The following is a 19,018-nucleotide window of genomic DNA, read 5'->3' as shown; positions in this document are numbered from 1 at the left end:
ATTTAACTGTAAATCTCACTAATTGTCATTAGCCAAGAAGAGTTTCTACCTGATTAGAGGGTGTCCCGCCCCATGTCTACCTTGTCTCCTTCCCTCAACCCATAAATCGCATGAGCTGGGACAAAGAGTTAAAAGCTGTATCAGCTGCTGGTCTGGGACAGACAGACGGAAGGAAGAAGACAGGTGGTGCAGCGTGACAGGTGGCTGAGAGGCCAGGTGAACAGTAGGAGCGTTGCCTGACAGGGTGGCTGGCAGATGAAAAGACAAGCAGGCAGGTGGCCAGACAGATAGCAGAGAGACCGGCAGGCTGAGATTGCAACAGTCACATGGAGGAACCGGCAGGCGGAGAAGCAAGGTGAGCAGGGGGCAGTCCAACACCAGTGAAGGGGTAACGCTCGGGGATTGGGTACAGAGAGGAATGAGCCTGTGGACCATCCCCTTCTCGTGGAATTGCTCGTGGAAGGGGAGGAGAAAGGGAGGGTCCACTTGACAGGGAAAAGGAGGGTCCAGTTGCCATCTCCGAGATGCCTCACCTTTTCCCCAGAACCTGGAAGTGGACCACCATGGTGTCCAGCACCTTTTTTCTCCTGTGTTTGATTGGTGAGTTCCCCAGAAGGCAAGGAACCCTCATGAGGATGCCTGGCACTAAGGAGGGGAGGGAGGCTGGCTGACTCTATGCCTCCATTCACCTCCATCTCCAGGGGTCCTATGCACCTCGCTCTCCCTGTATCTTCCGATCCATCTCCCCTCTGTCTCTCCCTGTCACTATGTCTCTGTCCTTTCTCTCTGAATCTCTGTTTTGCTTATCTTTAAGCATCTCTCTCTCTTCCTCTTTGTGTCCTTTGGGTGTTTCACTGTGTCTTTATATATCACTGGGTCTGTGTCTCCCTGCCTGTGACTCTCTCTCTCTCTCTCTCTCTCTCTCTCTCTCCCTCTCTTGGTTTCTTTCTCTTGCCTCTTTCTTGTTCTTTCTGTATCTCTCTTTCTCTCTGATCCACAGTCTCTAGGTTCCTGACTCTGTCTCTCTGGCCCATGCCATTGTCCTCAGGGCTCAGCCACGAGGGCACACAGAAGGTTTTAAAGGCACGGAGTGTATCCCTCGCTCACAGCCTTGGCAGGTGGGGCTGTTTGAAGGTACACAGCTGCGCTGTGGGGGAGTCCTCATCGACCGCCGGTGGGTTCTCACAGGTGCTCACTGCAGCAACAGGTAAGCCCCCCACTTGGGTCCCTGCTTGGGTGATGGGGAGGGTAGCGCTGGGGGGAGGGGGCTCACAGGAGTAAGGAGATGGTCCTGCAACAAGAGGGTCTGAGGTTAGACAAGAAGTAGGACTTCTTCACAATGGGCCTGGGGTGGACCTGGGTGGGGATCGGTGGGGTGGAGGTCAGGGGAGGGTCCTGGAATCTGCCCACCCACCGCCAATGTTCCCTCATGTCCCCCTTCCTTCCCATACGGTGTCCTCAGTTCAGCATCTCCTGACCCAGTCTGAGCTGGGGACCCATGTCTGACCCAAACGCTTTGTGCAGCTTCAGAGGTCACATCTGGCGCCTCTCTGGGCCTCAGTGGTCCCATCTGTAAAATGAGGGGATTGGGATTTGTAGGTCTGATGCTCTGGATTCATTTTCTTTTTCCAAAAGGGAAGTTTCAGACACGGAGAGACAGAGATATTTGGGGACAGGGAGGGACACCAGCAGGACAGAGTCCACTCATTATTCCCCCATTCATTTAGTTGACAGTGTTGATGGCCCAGGCCACCTGCTGGGTGGTGGGAACAGGGCAGTGAATAGGACTAATGGATGTCCCTGCCCCCATGGCCATCACCAGCTAAGAGAATCAGAAAGTGACACAGATGTGGTAGCACGGAGAGGAGAAATAGGACCAACACTAGAAATGGAAAGATGGCAATGGAAATAGAGACCAAGAGGTGGGAAGAGACAAAGAGAATGAGAGCAAGGGAATCAACAACCATCAAGGTGCAGAGCAGCAGAGAGAGGCAGGCGGGTCTGGGAGCCCCAGGCCAGCCCACCCTGCCCCTGCTGAGCCTCTGTGACCCCCAGCAGGTACTGGCTGAGCCTGGGGGAACACAGCCTCAGCCAGATGGACTGGACCAAACAGATCCGGCACAGTGGCCTCTCCGTGACCCACCCTGGCTACCAGGCAGCCCTGCAGAACCAAGACAATGACCTCCGGCTTCTGCAACTGGGCATCCCTGTTCTCTTGACCCGCAGCATCCAGCCCCTGCCCCTGCCCACGACCTCTGCAGTGGCTGGCACCAAGTGCCACATCTCGGGCTGGGGCACCACCAACCACACAAGGAGTAAGGGGGTCCTGGGGTCAGGGGTCACGATTGGCAAAAGTTTGCGGCATAGGGAGTCACGCCATCTCAGAGGAAGGATGGGTAAAGTGTCACACATCAGGATTCATGCTTTAGGGTCTGAGATCATGGTGCCTAGGGGTCTTGGGAGTTAAAGAGGTTAAGTGGTTGTGTATGGAGTTAGGAGTCATGGGTCAGAGATGTGGTTAGAGGTCAGAGTGATGTTATCAGACTGGATGGAGCAAAAGACATATGTAAATAGGATCTTGGGGTCATGGGTCAGGTACTCTGATGTTAGTCATTGTAGAGTTGAGGTCATGGGATCCAGATGTTGGCCACAATCCGAGGATGGAAATTGGGATTCGATCAAGGATCACTGGTCTGGGACTGGAAGCCACAGGGCTTGGTGTGTGGAGGTAGAGGTTAGGGGTCATGGAGTCTGGAGTCAAATAAACTAGGATCAGAGGTCACTTTGGAGGATTCAGAGCTGAGGTTGGAGGTTAAGGTGAAAACAAGGAACATGGGGCCAAGAGACAGAGAGAAGACATGAGGACAAGTTGGGATCAAAGGGCAATAAGATTGAAGGTCAAAGGTCACAGTAGCTGGGATTGAAGGAGAAAGCCAGGTCTGGATTCACTGTATCTGAGTCGTAGGCTAAAGGTCAGGGAGACGGGGCCAATGAATTGAAATCAAGAGCTACTGTGTAATCAAGTCATAATCTGAAATTTAGAGCTTGGAGGATTGTAGTGGAGGTCATAGGGAGGGGGTGGGGTATAGACTTGTATTGGGTTTCCTTGAGAAGAGGGATGTGCCCTTTTTGGGGAGATGAGGGAAGCTTTGGGGGATCCTGCAGCATCCATCTTCCATCCCCAGACCAGTTGTCAGACCGACTCCAATGCCTTAACCTCTCTATCGTCTCTAACGCCACCTGCCGGGCAGCGTTCCCCGGGAGAATCACGGACAACATGGTGTGTGCAGGCGGCATCGCTGGGGAGGATGCCTGCCAGGTGAGCGACTGCAGGCAACATTCGGGACAGAAAGTAGGGGAGGGAGAATTGGAGAGGTGGGGAAGGGGGAGAAGGTAAGTCAGGGAAAGGAGATGGGGAGAGAGATAAGGTCAGAAAGAAGAGGAGGTACAGGATGCGGGAGGGAGAGCCAGGGAGTGGAGGACAGAGAGAGGGAGGGCAGAAACAGAGAAGGAAAGATGGGTGGGGCACAAAGGGAGGGAGAGGAAGAGACAAAGACGATGGGGGAGGGAAAGAGGCAGCCGGCATTTGGAGCTCAGGCAGGTAGTCGGCTGTCTCTCCAGTTCTGAGTCTTCCCCATACCATCCAGTTGGTGCTGGCCCAAGTAAGACTGAGAGATTCCAGGATGGAGGAGGAAAGGGGGCTGGAGGACTCTCTCCCCCTGTAATTCTGCTACCTTAACCTCTCGGTCCTTCACAGAGGAGGCTGCCCCTCCCTACTGGCCAGGGCCCCAGCCACAGTCTTGGAAAGAACTCTTAAGGAGTCCCGCCCTCCTTCTCTAGAATTGGTCACTGGTACCGGTGCTCTCCTCCCTCATTGGTCAGGGTCCCAGCCATTTTCCTTGACGCGGAGTCCCGTCCTCCTTCGCTGGGATTGGTCACTGGTGCCTGTGCTCTCTTCCCCCATTGGTCAGGGCCCACCCATTGTCCTTGAGGGAACCCTCTACCCAGCATAGAGCCCGCCCTCCTTCCCTGGCGTTGGCCCCTAGGGACAGTGTGTTCTTCTCTATTAGTTAGTCATTGCTGTTGTCCTCTGGGAACTTGTGTGTTCTTTTTTCTCTGCTGACGAGGCTTGGAGCCACGGTCCTCAAGGCCCAGGAATGGGTGAGGGGGCAGGAGGCTGTGGAGAGGAAAACTGGAAAAGGATTTCTCCCATATTCAGACCATGCTCCTTCTCCTCTGCCTTCCAGAGTGACTCTGGGGGTCCCCTAGTATGCGGAGGAGTCCTTCAGGGTCTGGTGTCCTGGGGATCCGTGGAGCCTTGTGGGCAAGAAGGAATCCCAGGGGTCTACACCAATATTTGCAAATACGTGGACTGGATCCGGATGGTCATGAGGAACAACTGACCTGCTCCCTCCACCTTCATGCCTCAGCTTGGGGGCCACTCTGACCCTCAGAGCGCCAATACCTCCTCCATCATCACCCCCAGCTCCCACTCTTCTTGGACTGGGGATCTTCTTCCTGGAACTCCAACTCCAGCCAGCCCTTCTAAGACCCATGGTTGGGGGAGGAGGGAGTATACAACTATCTGGAATAAATATAACTGGAGGAGGGGCAGTGTCTGTCTGTTTGATCCCCCTGCTGGTTGAGATTGGAGGGAGAGTTACCCATCAGTTACCCTACCCACAGGTGTAGAAATAGAGATCAGAGAGGGTGAGGGTTTTCCCTCAGGGGCCACACAGGAATGGACTAGAGAAAGTTACTTATAACAGTAAAAAATTAAGGCCATTTTTCTCCATCTGCCGCAACAGGAACACTGCCTAGAGCTTATAAGCTGAAATGGGGGAGGGGTGTGTGTGGACAGGATTGTTGGCTGCAAAATACCAAATGAAAATTGCAAAATCAAAATCCACTACCATTTAATTGTGTCTATAAAACGTAACATTCTTCCAACTAGCCAACTGCAACTTGGCTCAGCTGGAGTTGAGCACGTATTATACTTAATGTGGGGTGCGGGTTTGCTTTAATACATCTGCAATGATGGAGGGTGGGGTGCAGCCTTGGAAAGCAAGAGGACCCAGCCTAGGTCTAAAAATAGTTCTGCCCACCTCTCAGCTTCTGTCTTCACAGCCTCTCCAGGAGTTGGAAAGAGAATTTCTTCTCCGCAATGAATGGAAGGGAAATTTGAGGTGGGAGAGGGTGAGGCGTGACTGTGGCAGCTGTGGGAGCATTTGCTGACTGCCTATTGTACTTGGCTCTCCTGGAGTCATCATCCCAACCCCCTGAGGCAGGGCTGTCACCCCCATCTCACAGATGAAGAAACTGAGCCTCGCCGGGGTGGAGTCTCTCGTCCCACATCACTGTGGTAGGAAGAGGCAGTGCCGGGGTCTGGGGCCAGGGCTGGCTGCTGGGAGAACCCAGGCCTACCCCGTAGTCTTTTTTTTTTTTTTTAATGCGGTATGTGGGCCTCTCACTGTTGTGGCCTCTCCCGTTGTGGAGCACAGGCTCCGGACGCTCAGGCTCAGCGGCCATGGCTCACAGGCCCAGCCGCTCCGCGGCACGTGGGATCTTCCCGGACCGGGGCACGAACCCGTGTCCCCTGCATCGGCAGGCGGACTCTCAACCACTGCGCCACCAGGGAGGTCCCTACCCCGTAGTCTTGCTTCACATCTCGTTAGGGGAGAGAGGAGGGTAAGACAGCGGGAGAACTAACTGATAACAAACAAGCTGGGAGAAGTAGGGATCGTCACTTGAGTTCTGCAGACGAGGAAATTGAGTTGGCTCAGATTTGGGAAGTCATCGGACCTACGTCACACAGCAAGTAAGTGCCACAGTGGGATTCTGAGGACCCTGGGGTCCTGGCAGCCTAAGAGGCTGGCAGAAGGCAGTGGAGGGAAGGGTCGCCAGAGAAGTAAAGCCCCAGAGGAGCTCTGGGGGTTGTGGTACCTGCCCAGGGCTGACTTCCCTTTCCTGGGCCTTGAATCCCACAGGCCCCAACCTGCCTTCCCCACCCTCCTGCCTGCCCCTTTGGCTGGCAGCAGCCCCACCTGTGTGACGTCCCAGTCCCCCCACCCCGCTCCTTGGAGTGATGAAGGGAGGGGCCAGAAGGGGCCAGGGTCCCACCTGGGCTCGGGCTGTGGGGAGGGAGGGGCTGGGAGATGAGGATGGAGAGGGATTTAGACACAGAAGTGAAGGGAGGGAGAGAAAGAGACAGGGATGGAGGCAGGCAGAGACAGAGACACAAAGAAAGATATAAAGCATTAGAGGAGATGTGCAGAGAGACACTGGGAGAGAAGAACAGAGTTAGACAAAGAGAAAAAGGCCCAGATATACATAGGAACAGAAAGAAAAATGACACACACACACATACACACAAAGAATTATAGAAATGTGGGAGAGGTAAAGAGAGACAGGGAAGGATGCAGACAGACGGACGGACACAGAGGTGTGGGGAAACAGAGAAGCAGAGAGAAGAGGGGTTTGGGGAGGTGACAGTGACAGGTGGGCAGCACCTCCAAGGCCCGGCCCCCAGGGCAGTAAGGCAGGGTTGGGAAGCCCAGTCATCCTGGGCCTGTGGGGGAGGGGGTGTGTGGTGAGGGGGCACCCCTGCCTGCTCGCCTTCCTGGTGCCTCCCGCTCCGAGACCCAGCCTGCCGCGTCTGCCACCACTGCCAGGGCCCCAGAGCTCCAGCCCCAGAGCCCGTGAGTCCAGAAGGGAAGGGAGGGCTCCCCTCCAGGGGCCGAGTGTGCCAGGCCTCAGCCCCAGCATCATTTCTCCTTCTGCTCTGTACTTCTCGGGGTGGGGGATTGTGTCTCTCTGCCTTGATCTGCATCTCCAGCAGCAGCCTCCCAACCTCAGTGTCCTGCAGCCCCACCTTCCGTCACTGCGTCCAACCCTCCAGCCCCACTCCCGCTGGCCAGGGCAGCTAAGGGCACTGGCCCTTCCAGTGATCAGCCCTTCTCTGCCTCACTGTTCTTCAAAGGGGCAGGGGTTCAGCAGGGCGGGGGCCAGAATGATGTCCCAGGCTGAGCCCCCTACTGTACCCCAGGTAGCCTTCAAAGGGCTCACATCACCCTGGCGTGGTTACTGAATGGAGCCTGGTTCCCTTTATCCTCCCACCCCAAGTTGCTGGGCCCCAGGTCTCACGTGGGCAATGCCTTCCCAGCAACTTGGGTATGAGAGGCTGTAACCGGGATTAGGCCCCTGCAAGGCCACCCTCCATACCAAAGATTTATTTTAAAAGTTTGGAGGTTGGGATGCTGTGTGAGCCAAGGGATTCCTCACACCTGGTTGTTTCTCCCTGGGGGGAGCCGGAGCAGGCATGGGGGAGAGAGAGGGCGTGAACCAGCCCTAAGTCTCCCCATGGAGTGATTTGGCCCCTTGTCCCTCCTTGTTCCCAGAAGAACCTGGGGCCTGCCCTGCCCCCCTCCAGGCCATGATGATTCTGCAATTAATCATGTTTGCTCTGGTGACAGGTACGGTGGAGATGGGGATGGGCAGGGGTATCCCTCTCATATCTCTAGGATTCCCAACCCTCTATGTCTAGACAATGACGGGACTGATATTAAAAATATAGAACAACCATAGGGCATCTGAATGGATATATGAGCCATAACAAGGTCCTGGATGCCCCTTGCCTTCTAAAGGTGTAATCTCTTTAGAGCTAGAATGGGGAGAGGTCCAAGAGGGTCCCAGAGGAGGGACCGGGGCAGCTGGGGTGGTGTGGGAGACATTCAAAGAGCTCAGGAAAGTGGCTACTGACCGACGGGTGTGGAAGGATTTCAATCATGTAATACCCAGCCTGTCCATTCAGTGTGTCCCCATAGGACACCAGGCTATGGTCCTCCCCCCGCCGCCCCATTTCTGGGAGTCGTCTCATGGCTGAGCCCCCTCTTTTGCCCTCACCCTCTCTAGGACATGTAGGGGGAGAGACCAGGATCAATAAAGGATATGAGTGCTCTCCTCATTCCCAGCCGCCCTGGCAGACGGCTTTGTTCCAGAACACACAGCTGCTCTGTGGGGCAACCCTCATCGCCCTCAAATGTCTACTGACAGCAGCCCACTGCCACAAGCCATGAGTGCGGGGGCAGGGGCGGGGCTGGGAAGGGGCTGGAGATGGAGAGGTGGATAGAGAAGGGCTTAGGGATGGGGAGAATGTGTATGGGGTGGGGAAAGTGGGGTCAGAGACGGGCACTGATGGTGGGATTGGGTTGGGATTGAAGATGGAAGGATGAATGATGTTGGAACTGGCATGGTGTTGGGAATGGGGTTGGATGCTGGGCTGGCGATAAGGTTTTGGTGGGAGATGGGGATGAGTTTGGAAGTGGAGCTATGTTTCTTCATTCTCTTCATCTCGCACCCCCCCCCACAATGTCACTCTCCATTTCCTGTCTCTCCTTCCCCTTCCATCTCTGACCACCATCTCTCTCACTTCAACTGATATGTAGCTCATCTGGGAGAACACAACCTCCAGTGACGGGATGGCTGTGAGCACACCCGAGCAGCCACTGAGTCCTTCCCCCACCCAGACTTCAACAGTAGCCTGCCCAACAAAGCCCACTGTGATGACATCACGCTCCTGAATATGGTGGCCCCAGCCTTCGTCATCTGGGCCGTGCGACCCACAGGGTGTCATCACACTGTGTCACTGCTGGCACCCGCTGCCTCATTTCCGACTGGGGCACCACGTCCAGCCCCCAGTGTAGGGGCTGCAGAGAGGAGCATGATGGGGTGTGGGGTGGGGGAAGGTGTTTATGATTGTGGAAGGAAATAGGGAACCAGAGGAACCTTCAAAGATGAGATTCATAGTGATACAAGAGGGTGCTACCTGGAGGTGTCAATAGTGGGATAAGTTGAAAGGAAGAGTGGAAAAGTAAGGGCTGGGGAGGGCGGAGACAAAGGTTTGGGCCTTGGATTCAGGCAGACATGATGTGCAATTTCAGATCCACAGCCTGCTAGTTGTAGGTCCTTAGGCAAGTCTCTGAACCTTGGTTTTCTTCTCTATAAAATGAGCATAATCACATCCACCTACTAGAGCTGGATTACACATAATGTTTATAGAGCAACTGGCGTAAAGAATTTTACTTGATAGCGTTACTGTTGCTATGGTTACAAGCAGAGAGGTGAGTTGACTGCAAGCAAGAAGGACAGGAACTGGATTCAGGGCAAGGTCCCTGGTTCTCTGCTGGGTTCAGAGCAAGCCCTGCAGTGTGGGGAAGGGGAACAAAGGGATCTAATTTTCTGTACCCCCTCATGTCATTTCTACAGTGCACCTTCCCCATACCTGGCGATGTGCCAACATCACCATCTTCGAGCACAAGTTGTGTGAGGACGCCTACCCTGGGAACATCACAGACACCATGGGATGTGCCAGCGTTCGAGAAGAGGGCAAGGACTCCTGCCAGGTCAGAGGGCAGGGCTTGGGTCTCCAATCACATTTCCATTCCCATCTCCAACCTCAACCATGTCTTCATCTACATCCACAATCTCATCCCCAACCTCAATGCCACTTCCCCCTGCAACCCCAAATCCATCTCCACTCCCAGGTCCCATTTCTAACATAAACACAATTCCCAGCTCCATTCCCAGTCCCACCCCAATTTCCAACCGTAACCATCCCCAAATCAATTTTCGACCCTAACCCCATCTTTGTTCTCACCCATAACTCTAACCTCATCCTCAATCCCATTGCCAACCCCATTTCAACCTCCACCTCACTTTCAACACAATTCCCCCCTCCTCCCTAACACCATGTCCAACCCTTTCCCCTCTCCTGAGGCCTCCCCTCCTCTCTGACTGGTTCTCTTCCTCCCCATCTCCAGGGTGATTCTGGGGGCCCACTGGTCTATAATGGGTCTCTTCAAGGCATCATCTCCTGGGGCCACGATCCATGTGCTGTCAGCAGAAAGCCCAGGGTTTACACAAAGGTCTGCAAATATGTGGACCGGATCCAGAAGACTATAGAGAACAATTAGCCAGGACCAGCTCATCACGGCCCAATCACCCGATCCCTACTTGGTACCTGTTCATTCTGTTAATAATGAAGCCTGAGCCAGGACCCCTTTATATACTTTTCTGGGGGACTTCTTGACTATGAGAGATGCTGTACCTTAATAATTAATTTGGAGTTTGGAGTTAGGAGACCTGGGTTCTCCTCCTGCCTCATACTAACTTGTGACTCTGGGAGTGAAAATAGTTGTTTGGTTCACTGTTGTACCTCCAGTCTCAAACACAATTCCTGGCACACACCAAGATTTCAGTAAATATTTACTAAACAAATGAATCTTTTGAATGCTTACTACGTGCCAGACCCTGGTCCAAGGGCTTTTAAATGTATCAACTGACGTAATCTTCACAAAACCCTACAAGGTTGGTACTATTATTATTATACCCATTTTGCAGCTGAGGAAACTGAGGCACAGAGAAACGAAGTCACCCGTTCACGATCACAGAGCCAGCAAGTAGAAAAGCAAGGAATCTGAAGCAAGGTGATTTCTTAACTGACAAGCAATACTACCTTGATTAAGGCTCCATTCCTTGGGACTTCCCTGGTGGCGCAGTGGTTAAGAATCTGTCTGCCAATGCAGGGGGTACGGGTTCAAGCCTGCTTTCGAGCCCTGGTGTAATGAAGACCCAATGCAGCCAAAAATAAATAATTTTTTTTAAAAAAGAATCCTTTCCTTATCTGTAAAATCGTGCATGCTAAAGTATGATAGTACACAAAGTCAGTCAGCCTGCACACAGCTAAGACCCAATAAAAGGGAGCTATCATTGTTTTCTTTCCAACCTCTGCAATAGGTAATAGGTAGTTCATCAAGACCTGAGCAGGTCAGTACAGTAGCCACTAACCATACATGGCTATTTAAATTAAAACTGCCTAAAATCAGAAATGTAATTCTTCATCTAGAGGGGTGGTATAGGGAGGGTGGGAGGGAGACGCAAGAGGGAATGGATATGGGGATATATGTATATGTATAGCCGATTCACTTTGTTATACAGTAGAAACTAACACACCATTGTAAAGTAACTAAACTCCAATAACGATGTTAAAAATATAAAAAAAATTTTTTAATTAAAAAAAATAAATGTAATTCCTCAGTTGCACTCACCACATATCAAAAGCTCTATAGCCACACGTGGCTGGTGGCTACTGCGTTGGATAGCACAAACGGAGCATTTCCATCACGGCGGAAAGTTCAACTGAACGGCGCTGTGCTGGACAACCTCTAGAGTTAACTGACTCCTCGCTGGAGAAGATGCTTCACAAATAGTCCAGAGCTCGGGGTCTCTTCTGATGTTCTGCTCACCTTGCAGGGGAGGTAGTGGGCATGAGCAGTTAAGAGCCCAGAGCTGGAACTGGGCCTCTGGGTTGTTAAATGGACTTGCTGTGTGACCTCCTGTCAGTCACTGCCCTCTCTGAGCCTCCCATTCCTCACCTGAAATGAGGGAGCTGGCTGAAGTGACACTGATGCCCCTTGTAGCTTTTGGCCTCCTGTGATTCACGGGCCTGTGTGTCACCTGGAGACATGAAGAGGGCAGGAAGTATGTGAAGTGACCACACATGGGCTAGTTGCTGGGACACACGACGCTGCTCTGGCCGTGGATGAGGGCTCAAGCACAGAGCATCCCTCTGGGTCTGCATCTTCCTCTTCCCTCTCTGTGTTTTCTTTCCCTTGTTTGTGTGCATCTCTTGTTCCTACTCTTTCCTTCGATCTACCTTATCTCTCTGCCTCCCTCTTTCAGGGTCAGCATTCTGGCTTTTCTCATTATGCCACTCTAGGTGTGCACGTCCCTGTTTGTTTATTTTCCTCTCTCTCGCTTACAACCATCGGTCTCCGACACTATCCCCGCGACCCCCGCGGCCCCTGGGAATGTGGCACCCTCTTTCCCCATCTGCGAAGACTTCTTGGAACAGGGACCTGGGGAATCTCCATGAAATCCATCTCTAAAAAGGGTGTTTCGGGCACTGGGAGAAGCCTGTATTCCCGGGCCCCTCCCAGAGCAAGAATCTGGGGCCCAGGTTGGGTGCCAACCTCACCCAGGGTATAATTAGGGAGAGGGAAAGGGAGGAGGTAAATCCCTGGGGGGAGGGTGGGGAAAAGGGCTCTTCGGGGTTAAAAGGGAGGGCCTGAAAGGGGTCCCTGGGCAGAGGATTCCGGCGGCCCACACGGCAGGACTGAGGCACTTCCCCTCCACGACTCCCAGGTGAGCGGCATGCACCTCACCTTGGTTGCGGTGGGTCGAGAGAGCACAGGTGGGGACTCTCGGGTAGCGGGCAGGAGACTTGTTCCAGCCTTAGTTTCCTTATCTGCGGGACGCACTTCGGAGCCTCGAATCCCCAGCCCACCTGTGAAGGTAGGCGAAACCCGAAGCGCTGAGAGGCTGGCAGCCGGGACAGCCCCGGCCAGGAGAGCGCTCCCCTCGGGCGTAGGGAGAGCAGGACGCCAGAGCGGCGTCATTAGGGTATTTGCGCCCATTACGCCTGTTCAGGCCCCGATCGCCCGTCTGCCCACCCCTGCGTTTGTCGGCCGCAAGTTAAACGGGTCCCCGCGGGCTGGGGTGGCCCAGGATGGGCGGACGGGCGTGGCAGGCTGGGGTCTCTGACCCGGCAAGTGTTTTGAACCGTCCCCCGCCCACCCCCACCCCCCCAGCCTAGGTCCTGGCCATGAGACCCTCACACCTCCACCTCTCCGCCGCCTCCGGCCCTTGGGACCTCGAGAACCTTCTGCTGGCTCTACTGATGGCTCAACTCTGGGGTGAGGCCGGGGACAGGGCTCGGCGGGAGGCGCCGGACACCGGGGGCGATGGCAGAGTGGGCTCTTATCACCGAGCCCCGCACACTTCTCCTCCCCTTGGGACCCCAGCACTCACCCACAGATCCGGAGAAGTCCCGCCCCAAGTCAGACCCGCCCCTCTTCTAGCTCCGCCCTAGGTATCCCGCCCCCTTCACTCTTCCGAGATCCGTACTCCCCCTTTCTCCTCGCCGCGTCCTTTCCCCGCCCCTTCTTACTTCGCCCGATTTTACCCCAAGTCTTGCCTTAAGAGCCCTCTGCCCTCACCCCTTCTTCCGGCGAGTTGCGTTATTCCCACCACTACTTTCACCCACCAGGAGCTGCTTTCTATCCCCGCCCCTTTCCGCCCCGCCCACCTTAGCCCCGCCCCCTTCTGCCCCGCCTTGTTGCGTTCCTGACCTCTTCAAGTTCTCTGCAGCGTCCCTGCTCCTCCAGACGCAACTTGTTAGGTCTCCTTACTTCATTCTTAACCCCGCCTCCTTGCCCTTTCACGCCGTTCTTCTCCGCCCACTTCCATTCAGTTCCTTCAGGATCCCCAACTTCCACATACACTCTCGGGTTCAGGCTGTGCCCCCCCGAAGCCCCGTCCCATGGCCCCACTCGGATCCCACACCCAGTGCTTGCCCTGCTGTCCTGCCTGCTCTGATCTCCACCTCCTTCCTTTCTCCAGTCGCGGAGGCTCTGCTGCTCCCCGGAAACGACACGCACTCGCGCTCCGTGGCCTCCGGCGCCCCTTGCCCTTACAGGTCGCAGCCCTGGCAGGTGTCCCTCTTCAATGGCTTCTGGTTCCACTGCGCCGGCGTCCTGGTGGACAGGAGTTGGGTGCTCACGGCTGCGCACTGCGGGAACAATAAGTAGGGAGAGCTGCTTAGGGACGCTACGGAGGGGCTGTGGAGGCAGGCCCCGGGGAGGGGGCGGGAAGGACTGGGGTACTTGAGGGTATGGAACTAACAGCTCGATGTGGGGTGGGTCCTGGAGGGCTTCCTGTAGGAGGAGAGGTGGGCTTGTGCTGTGGCCACGAGGGGGCAGTGTGGTCTTTCTCAGAGTTTCTGGGCCCATCCAGAGCCACTGACCAGCTGATTCTGCTAGGGTTCCATTTAGGTGTAGATAGTTGTTTGCAGCAGACAGAAGCCAGGATCTGGTGTGGTTAGGACTTCAGAACTAAAAGAAATTGTTCATCTCATGGGTCCCCACTGAGGGAGGAAGAAAAGGGTAGGTTTACCAAGGTAGACCCTCTGCCCTCAATTCCTGCAGAACTTAGGGACCCAAACACCTGATCGTAGTTCCCCATGTCCCCCCAGATCAGGTCTCCAGCTCCCTTCTCCCCTACCCACTCCTCCCTCAGACCCAGGAGTCTGGGTCCCCAGCCCTCTCCTCCATCAGATCCAAGAACTAGGCCTCCAGCCCCTCCTCCCTCAGACCCAGGAGTCCCAGCCCCCAGGCCCCTCCCCTGCCAGGACCCAAGTGTCTATCCCCACCCCACTGCCTGTACCCTCCTTCCCAGGGACTCAGGCTTCAGTTTCAGTCTCAGTGAAGGCTTTGCATCCATAAGACTCTTCCCTCCCCAGGCCTCTGTGGGCTCGAGTTGGGGATGACCACCTGCTGCTTCTCCAGGGAGAGCAGATCCGCAGGACCTCTCTTCCTATTATCCACCCCAAGTACAAGGGCTCGGGCCCCAACCTGCCCAGGCGAACAGATGAGCATGACCTCATGCTGCTGCATCTGACCTGGCCCGTTGTGCTGGGGCCTCGAATCCGTCCTCTACGCCTGCCCTATCGCTGTGCCCAGCCCGGAGACCAGTGCCAGGTTGCCGGCTGGGGCACCACAGCCTCCCGAAGAGGCAAGAGCTGGGGGCCCTGGGGCCTGTATCTTGGGGAAGGAGGACGAGGGGCCTGGACTCCTGGGCCTGAGGGAGGGGCATTTGGGAGCCTGAGGCCTGTGTTGGGAACAGTCTGGGTATCTGGGCTCCTGGATCCTGGAGGATTGGGGGCCGGACCCCAGGATTACCTGATGTTTTCTCCCATCAGTGAAGTACAACAAGCGCCTGAGTTGCTCCCATGTCTCTATCCTGAGCCCTGAAGAGTGTGACGTCTTCTATCCTGGCGTGGTCACCAACAATATGATATGTGCAGGACTCAGCAAGGGTCAGGACCCCTGCCTGGTAGGAACTGGCCAGAGAGGGTCTCTGACTCATGGGAGCAGCATAGGGAGGTTATGGGAAAACAGACATCCCCAACCCCATAGCCACTCCCAGCCCAATTTCATCCCCACGTCCAGCATTATCCCATTCCTACCCCAACATCAACCCCATGTCCAACTCTACCTCCTTGGGTCCACCTTCTCATGCCCAACCCTGTCCCCAAGTCTACTTTCAAGCCAATCCCCAGCCCTAACCCCCTTCCCACCCCATCCTCAACCACATTCCCATCCTCAAGCCATGCCTAAGCCCCTACCTCAGCCCTATCTCTAGATCCAGCTCCATCCCTCGCCTACCAAGAACTACAATCCCAGCTCCATCGACTCTCCATTCTCATCCCCCACCCAATGCCCCCAAACCCCAAGTCCAACTCCATCACAACCCCACCCCACCCCCAACCCCAACCCAGCTCCAACCCTACCCAACACCTCCCTTCCCCATCACTACCCCAGCCCCCAAGTGGCAGCCTTTCCACTGGTGTATTTATTTGATCTCTCCTTCCTCCCACCCCCAGAGTGACTCAGGTGGCCCTCTGGTCTGTGACGAGACCCTTCAGGGCATCCTTTCATGGGGCGTTTACCCCTGTGGCTCTGCTCAGCATCCAGCTGTCTACACTGAGATCTGCAAATACCGCGACTGGATAGAGAAAACCATCGGCTCCAAGTGACCCAAAGGCCCTGCAACTGCTTCGCCATCTTCCCTCTTCCTCCTTCCTCCCCTCCTTCCCCCGCAGAAAGCTGGACTCTCCCCCTGCCCCACTCAAACTTCTGTCACCCATCCACACCTATTAACATCTCTTGTCTTCCCTCATGCCTCCTGCCCACTGCTGCTCTCTGCCCGCGTTGAAGCCAAGATGCAGAACGTGGTGGCAAAGTTTTGTTCATGAGAAACGAGGAAGCCGGTGGTCACTAGTCTCTGAGAGAAGTTATCAATCACCCAACCTGGCTTCCTCCACCACTCCCTGATGTGTGACCTTGGGCAAGCCAAGCGTCTTCTCTGAGCCTCAGTTTCCTCACCTGGAAAATGGGAACAATGAAGTGTGTACCTCATAAACGTGTTATGAAGAGACTATAACGTGTGTAGATTGTTATGGTAATTGTCATGCAAAGTACTAACACAGTGGGTAGTGAGTTCTGATTAAATGGCAACAGGTCCTGGTGGGAATGTGTGGATTTTGTGTCCTGGGGAGAAAAGCACAGAGGTACCCTACCATCCCAAACCCCCATACCATCCCCATCCCCATCCCTCAGGGCTGATGGGAGAATTACATTCCTCACCCTCCTGTCAAGTTCCATGAAGCACCTCTTAACCACTTCCTTCTTCCCTCCCACTGTTTCCCATGTCTGAGTCTACCCAACACCTGTTCCTCCTATCCCAGGAGGAACTGGGCTGTCTCTGAGTCATCTGGTACCTTCTGTGCCTTCCTGGGGCCACTGGAACTCAAGGAACCTCACCCTGCATCCATCTCAGCCTCTAAGACCAGAGGACCTCACCCCACTTCAGTTGCTAAGTTTATGCAAAGAAGCCCTCTGAAATTTAGAGGAAATTTTTTGGTTTCTTTGTTAGATCCGTCCCCATCCCCTCACCTACTACCGGCTCCAATTCCAGCTCTACCACGTCTCCATTCTCATTCCCTGATCCAACACCCAGACACCCTAAGTCCAACTCCGTCCCCACCCCCATCCCAAATTGGCTTTGAAATTTTGTCCTGAAAATTGGGAGGAGGGCTTCTTTCCTGTCCCTGAAACTGTCCCTGTGTAAATATTCCCATGCTAGGGGCTATTATACACAAAATCCAGGCAAAGCTAACAGAAGTTTCAGTGTCTCCACTTAGCCCAGACTTTGGAGTGGTAACATAAGCAGAACACATGCACAGTAGAAATTTTCCATCCAGCACAGGTTGTTTTGTCCACTTGCACACCCCTCCCCTTTTTTTTTTTGGCGAGGCTTGTGGGATTTTAGTTCCCCGACCAGGGATCAAACCCGGGCCCTTGGCAGTGAGAGCACGGAGTCCTAACTACTTCCCTGTTTCCCCTTTCAAACACCAATTTATTTATTTTAAAATACAGTATTTCAGTTTCATTTTATTTTATTTTTTTTAATATTTAAATATTTATTTATTTGTTTATGGCTGTGTTGGGTCTTCGTTGCTGTGTGTGGGCTTTCTTCAGTTGCTGTGAGCAGGGGGTACTCTTCGTTGCGCAGGCTTCTCATTCCAGTGGCTTCTCTTGTTGCGGAGCATGGGCTCTAGGCGCGCGGGCTTTAGTAGTTGTGGCTCGTGGGCTCAGTAGTTGTGGCACGTAGGCTTTAGAGTGCAGGCTCAGTAGTTGTGGCGCACGGGCGTAGTTGCTCTGTGGCATGTGGGATCTTCCCAGACCAAGGCTCAAACCCATGTCCCCTGCACTGGCAGGTGGATTCTTAACCATTGGGCCACCAGGGAAGCCCACACCAATTTATTGAGCACCTGTTGTATGGCAGTCCCGGTGCTGGGCGCTGGGAACACAGTGGTGACCACAAGGTCCCTGCCCCACAGAGCCCACAGGAGATCGGGGCACAGGCTTTGAGCAGAGACTACACAGCTCTCTTCCGCTGACTATCCCCCCACTCCTATTAGCACACCCAGGAAACATCAGTCAGGCTTATCAGCTGAGTTCATTATGCAAGAATCAGAAGCGAAGTAGGTGGGAACTCAAAAATTCGATTCATTTTTAAAGGTAATTCACCCATTCCTTTAGTCACATCATAAATGTTTACTGAGCCATGTCCTATGCCAGGTCTTAGAGATGAATCAGAGTGAGCCCTACCTTCAAGAAGCTGCTAGTCAGGTCAGGAAGCCTTACATTCTTGTCATTTGGGTCTCCATTTAAAGGTCACTTCTTCAAGGAGGCCTTCCAGGATTGCCCTGGCTAAAGGGGTGTCCCCCTGTACTCCTCCTCCCTGCCCACTAATCCATTGCTCTGTTTATTTCTTTTGCAGCACATGTTATAGCAAAAATGATCTCATTTATCTGTTTACTCCATAATGGTCTGTCCCCTACTTCCCCTCACCCAGTCAATGTGGGCAGGGACTCTGATTTATTCACTGTGGTTTTCTAAGCACCTGGTCTGATGCTTGACACACAGAAGGCATTTAACACATTGTTGAATTAACAAATAACACAAATTGATCAGTGCTGTAACAGAAGGAGGCATAGGGTGCCCCAAGAGGGCCTAAGGACTCCTCCTGAAGGAATCGGGGAAGGCTTCTCAGGTGAGGGGATATATGCATGGGGTTTTAAAGGATCAGTAGGAGTTCACCAGGAAGAAAATATATTTCTGTAACTCACTGTGTGACTTGAGCAAAAAACTTGAATGCTCTCTCTACCACAGTTATCCCCACTATGAAATAGAGATTGGTTAGACTCTTGTGAGAATTAAATGAGAAAGCATACATGAAATGTTTAGCCAACTGCCTGGCACAGAGTAAACAGTCAATAAAGTTAGCAATCAAAATGTTCTATAGGGCTTCCCTGGTGGCGCAGTGGTTGAGAGTCCGCCTGCCGATGCAGGGGACATGGGTTCGTGCCCCGGTCTGGGAAGATCCCACATGCCATGGAGTGGCTAGGCCCGTGAGCCATGGCCACTGAGCCTGCATGTCCGGAGCCTGTGCTCCGCAACAGGAGAGGTCACAACAGTGAGAGCCCCATGTACCTCAAAAAAAAAAAAAAAAAAGTTCTATAAAGCAGTTAGTATGGCACTTAGCACATAGTGGGTATTTAGTCCCTGGTCTCGAGGACTTCTCAGTCTGCAGAGGGTATAAGGCAACTGCAGTCATGGATAATATGTATTATGATGGTGGCAGTGCAGGGCTCTATAGGTGAGGGACAAACATATTTATTGAATGCCTACCACAGTTGTAAGTGCTTCATATGTGTTAATTCACATAATCCTCCCACAACCCCAGTTATTATTGCTACTTAATATATGGAGCAACTGAGAGATGTCCAGTGACTTGCCCAAGGTCACACACTTAATAATTACCAGCATTGAGGTTT

The 19,018-nt window shown here is 53.7% G+C and overlaps 3 protein-coding genes across 3 annotated transcripts; all 3 read left to right on the top strand.

Annotated features, from left to right (window-relative positions):
* Positions 1–326: 326 nt before the first annotated feature.
* On the top strand, positions 327–4,403 carry LOC114905080 (kallikrein-12-like). The gene is given in 7 exon segments (XM_029239571.1): positions 327–355; positions 545–600; positions 1,049–1,072; positions 1,075–1,207; positions 2,056–2,315; positions 3,186–3,319; positions 4,248–4,403. Coding segments are annotated over 7 exon segments (792 nt in total).
* Positions 4,404–7,405: 3,002 nt separating this feature from the next.
* Positions 7,406–9,971, top strand: LOC114905233 (kallikrein-11-like). The gene is given in 6 exon segments (XM_029239820.1): positions 7,406–7,472; positions 7,912–8,071; positions 8,434–8,618; positions 8,621–8,698; positions 9,265–9,401; positions 9,819–9,971. Coding segments are annotated over 6 exon segments (753 nt in total). The 5' UTR covers positions 7,406–7,432.
* Positions 9,972–12,661: 2,690 nt separating this feature from the next.
* Positions 12,662–15,652, top strand: KLK10 (kallikrein related peptidase 10). The gene is made up of 5 exons (XM_029239593.1): positions 12,662–12,752; positions 13,459–13,642; positions 14,357–14,628; positions 14,816–14,949; positions 15,500–15,652. Exons 1-5 carry the CDS (start codon positions 12,662–12,664, stop codon positions 15,650–15,652), a joined length of 834 nt encoding a protein of 277 aa, XP_029095426.1.
* The last annotated feature ends 3,366 nt before the right edge of the window (positions 15,653–19,018 follow it).

Source organism: Monodon monoceros, unplaced genomic scaffold, assembly GCF_005190385.1.
Source record: "Monodon monoceros isolate NGI ecotype Baffin Bay Population unplaced genomic scaffold, NGI_Narwhal_1 Super_Scaffold_10, whole genome shotgun sequence".
Lineage (NCBI taxonomy): Eukaryota > Metazoa > Chordata > Mammalia > Artiodactyla > Monodontidae > Monodon > Monodon monoceros.
Note: the sequence above shows the minus strand (reverse complement) of the source record. Positions and strands in the feature narration are given on the sequence as shown.

Bases quoted from the DNA above. Each gene is read 5' to 3' on its own strand.
- KLK10 (XM_029239593.1), top strand. From the start codon at position 12,662: ATGAGACCCTCACACCTCCACCTCTCCGCCGCCTCCGGCCCTTGGGAC. The intron at 12,753-13,458 runs GTGAGGCCGGGG...TCCTTTCTCCAG, and splicing joins ACTGATGGCTCAACTCTGGG to TCGCGGAGGCTCTGCTGCTC. The intron at 14,629-14,815 runs GCAAGAGCTGGG...TTCTCCCATCAG, and splicing joins CACCACAGCCTCCCGAAGAG to TGAAGTACAACAAGCGCCTG.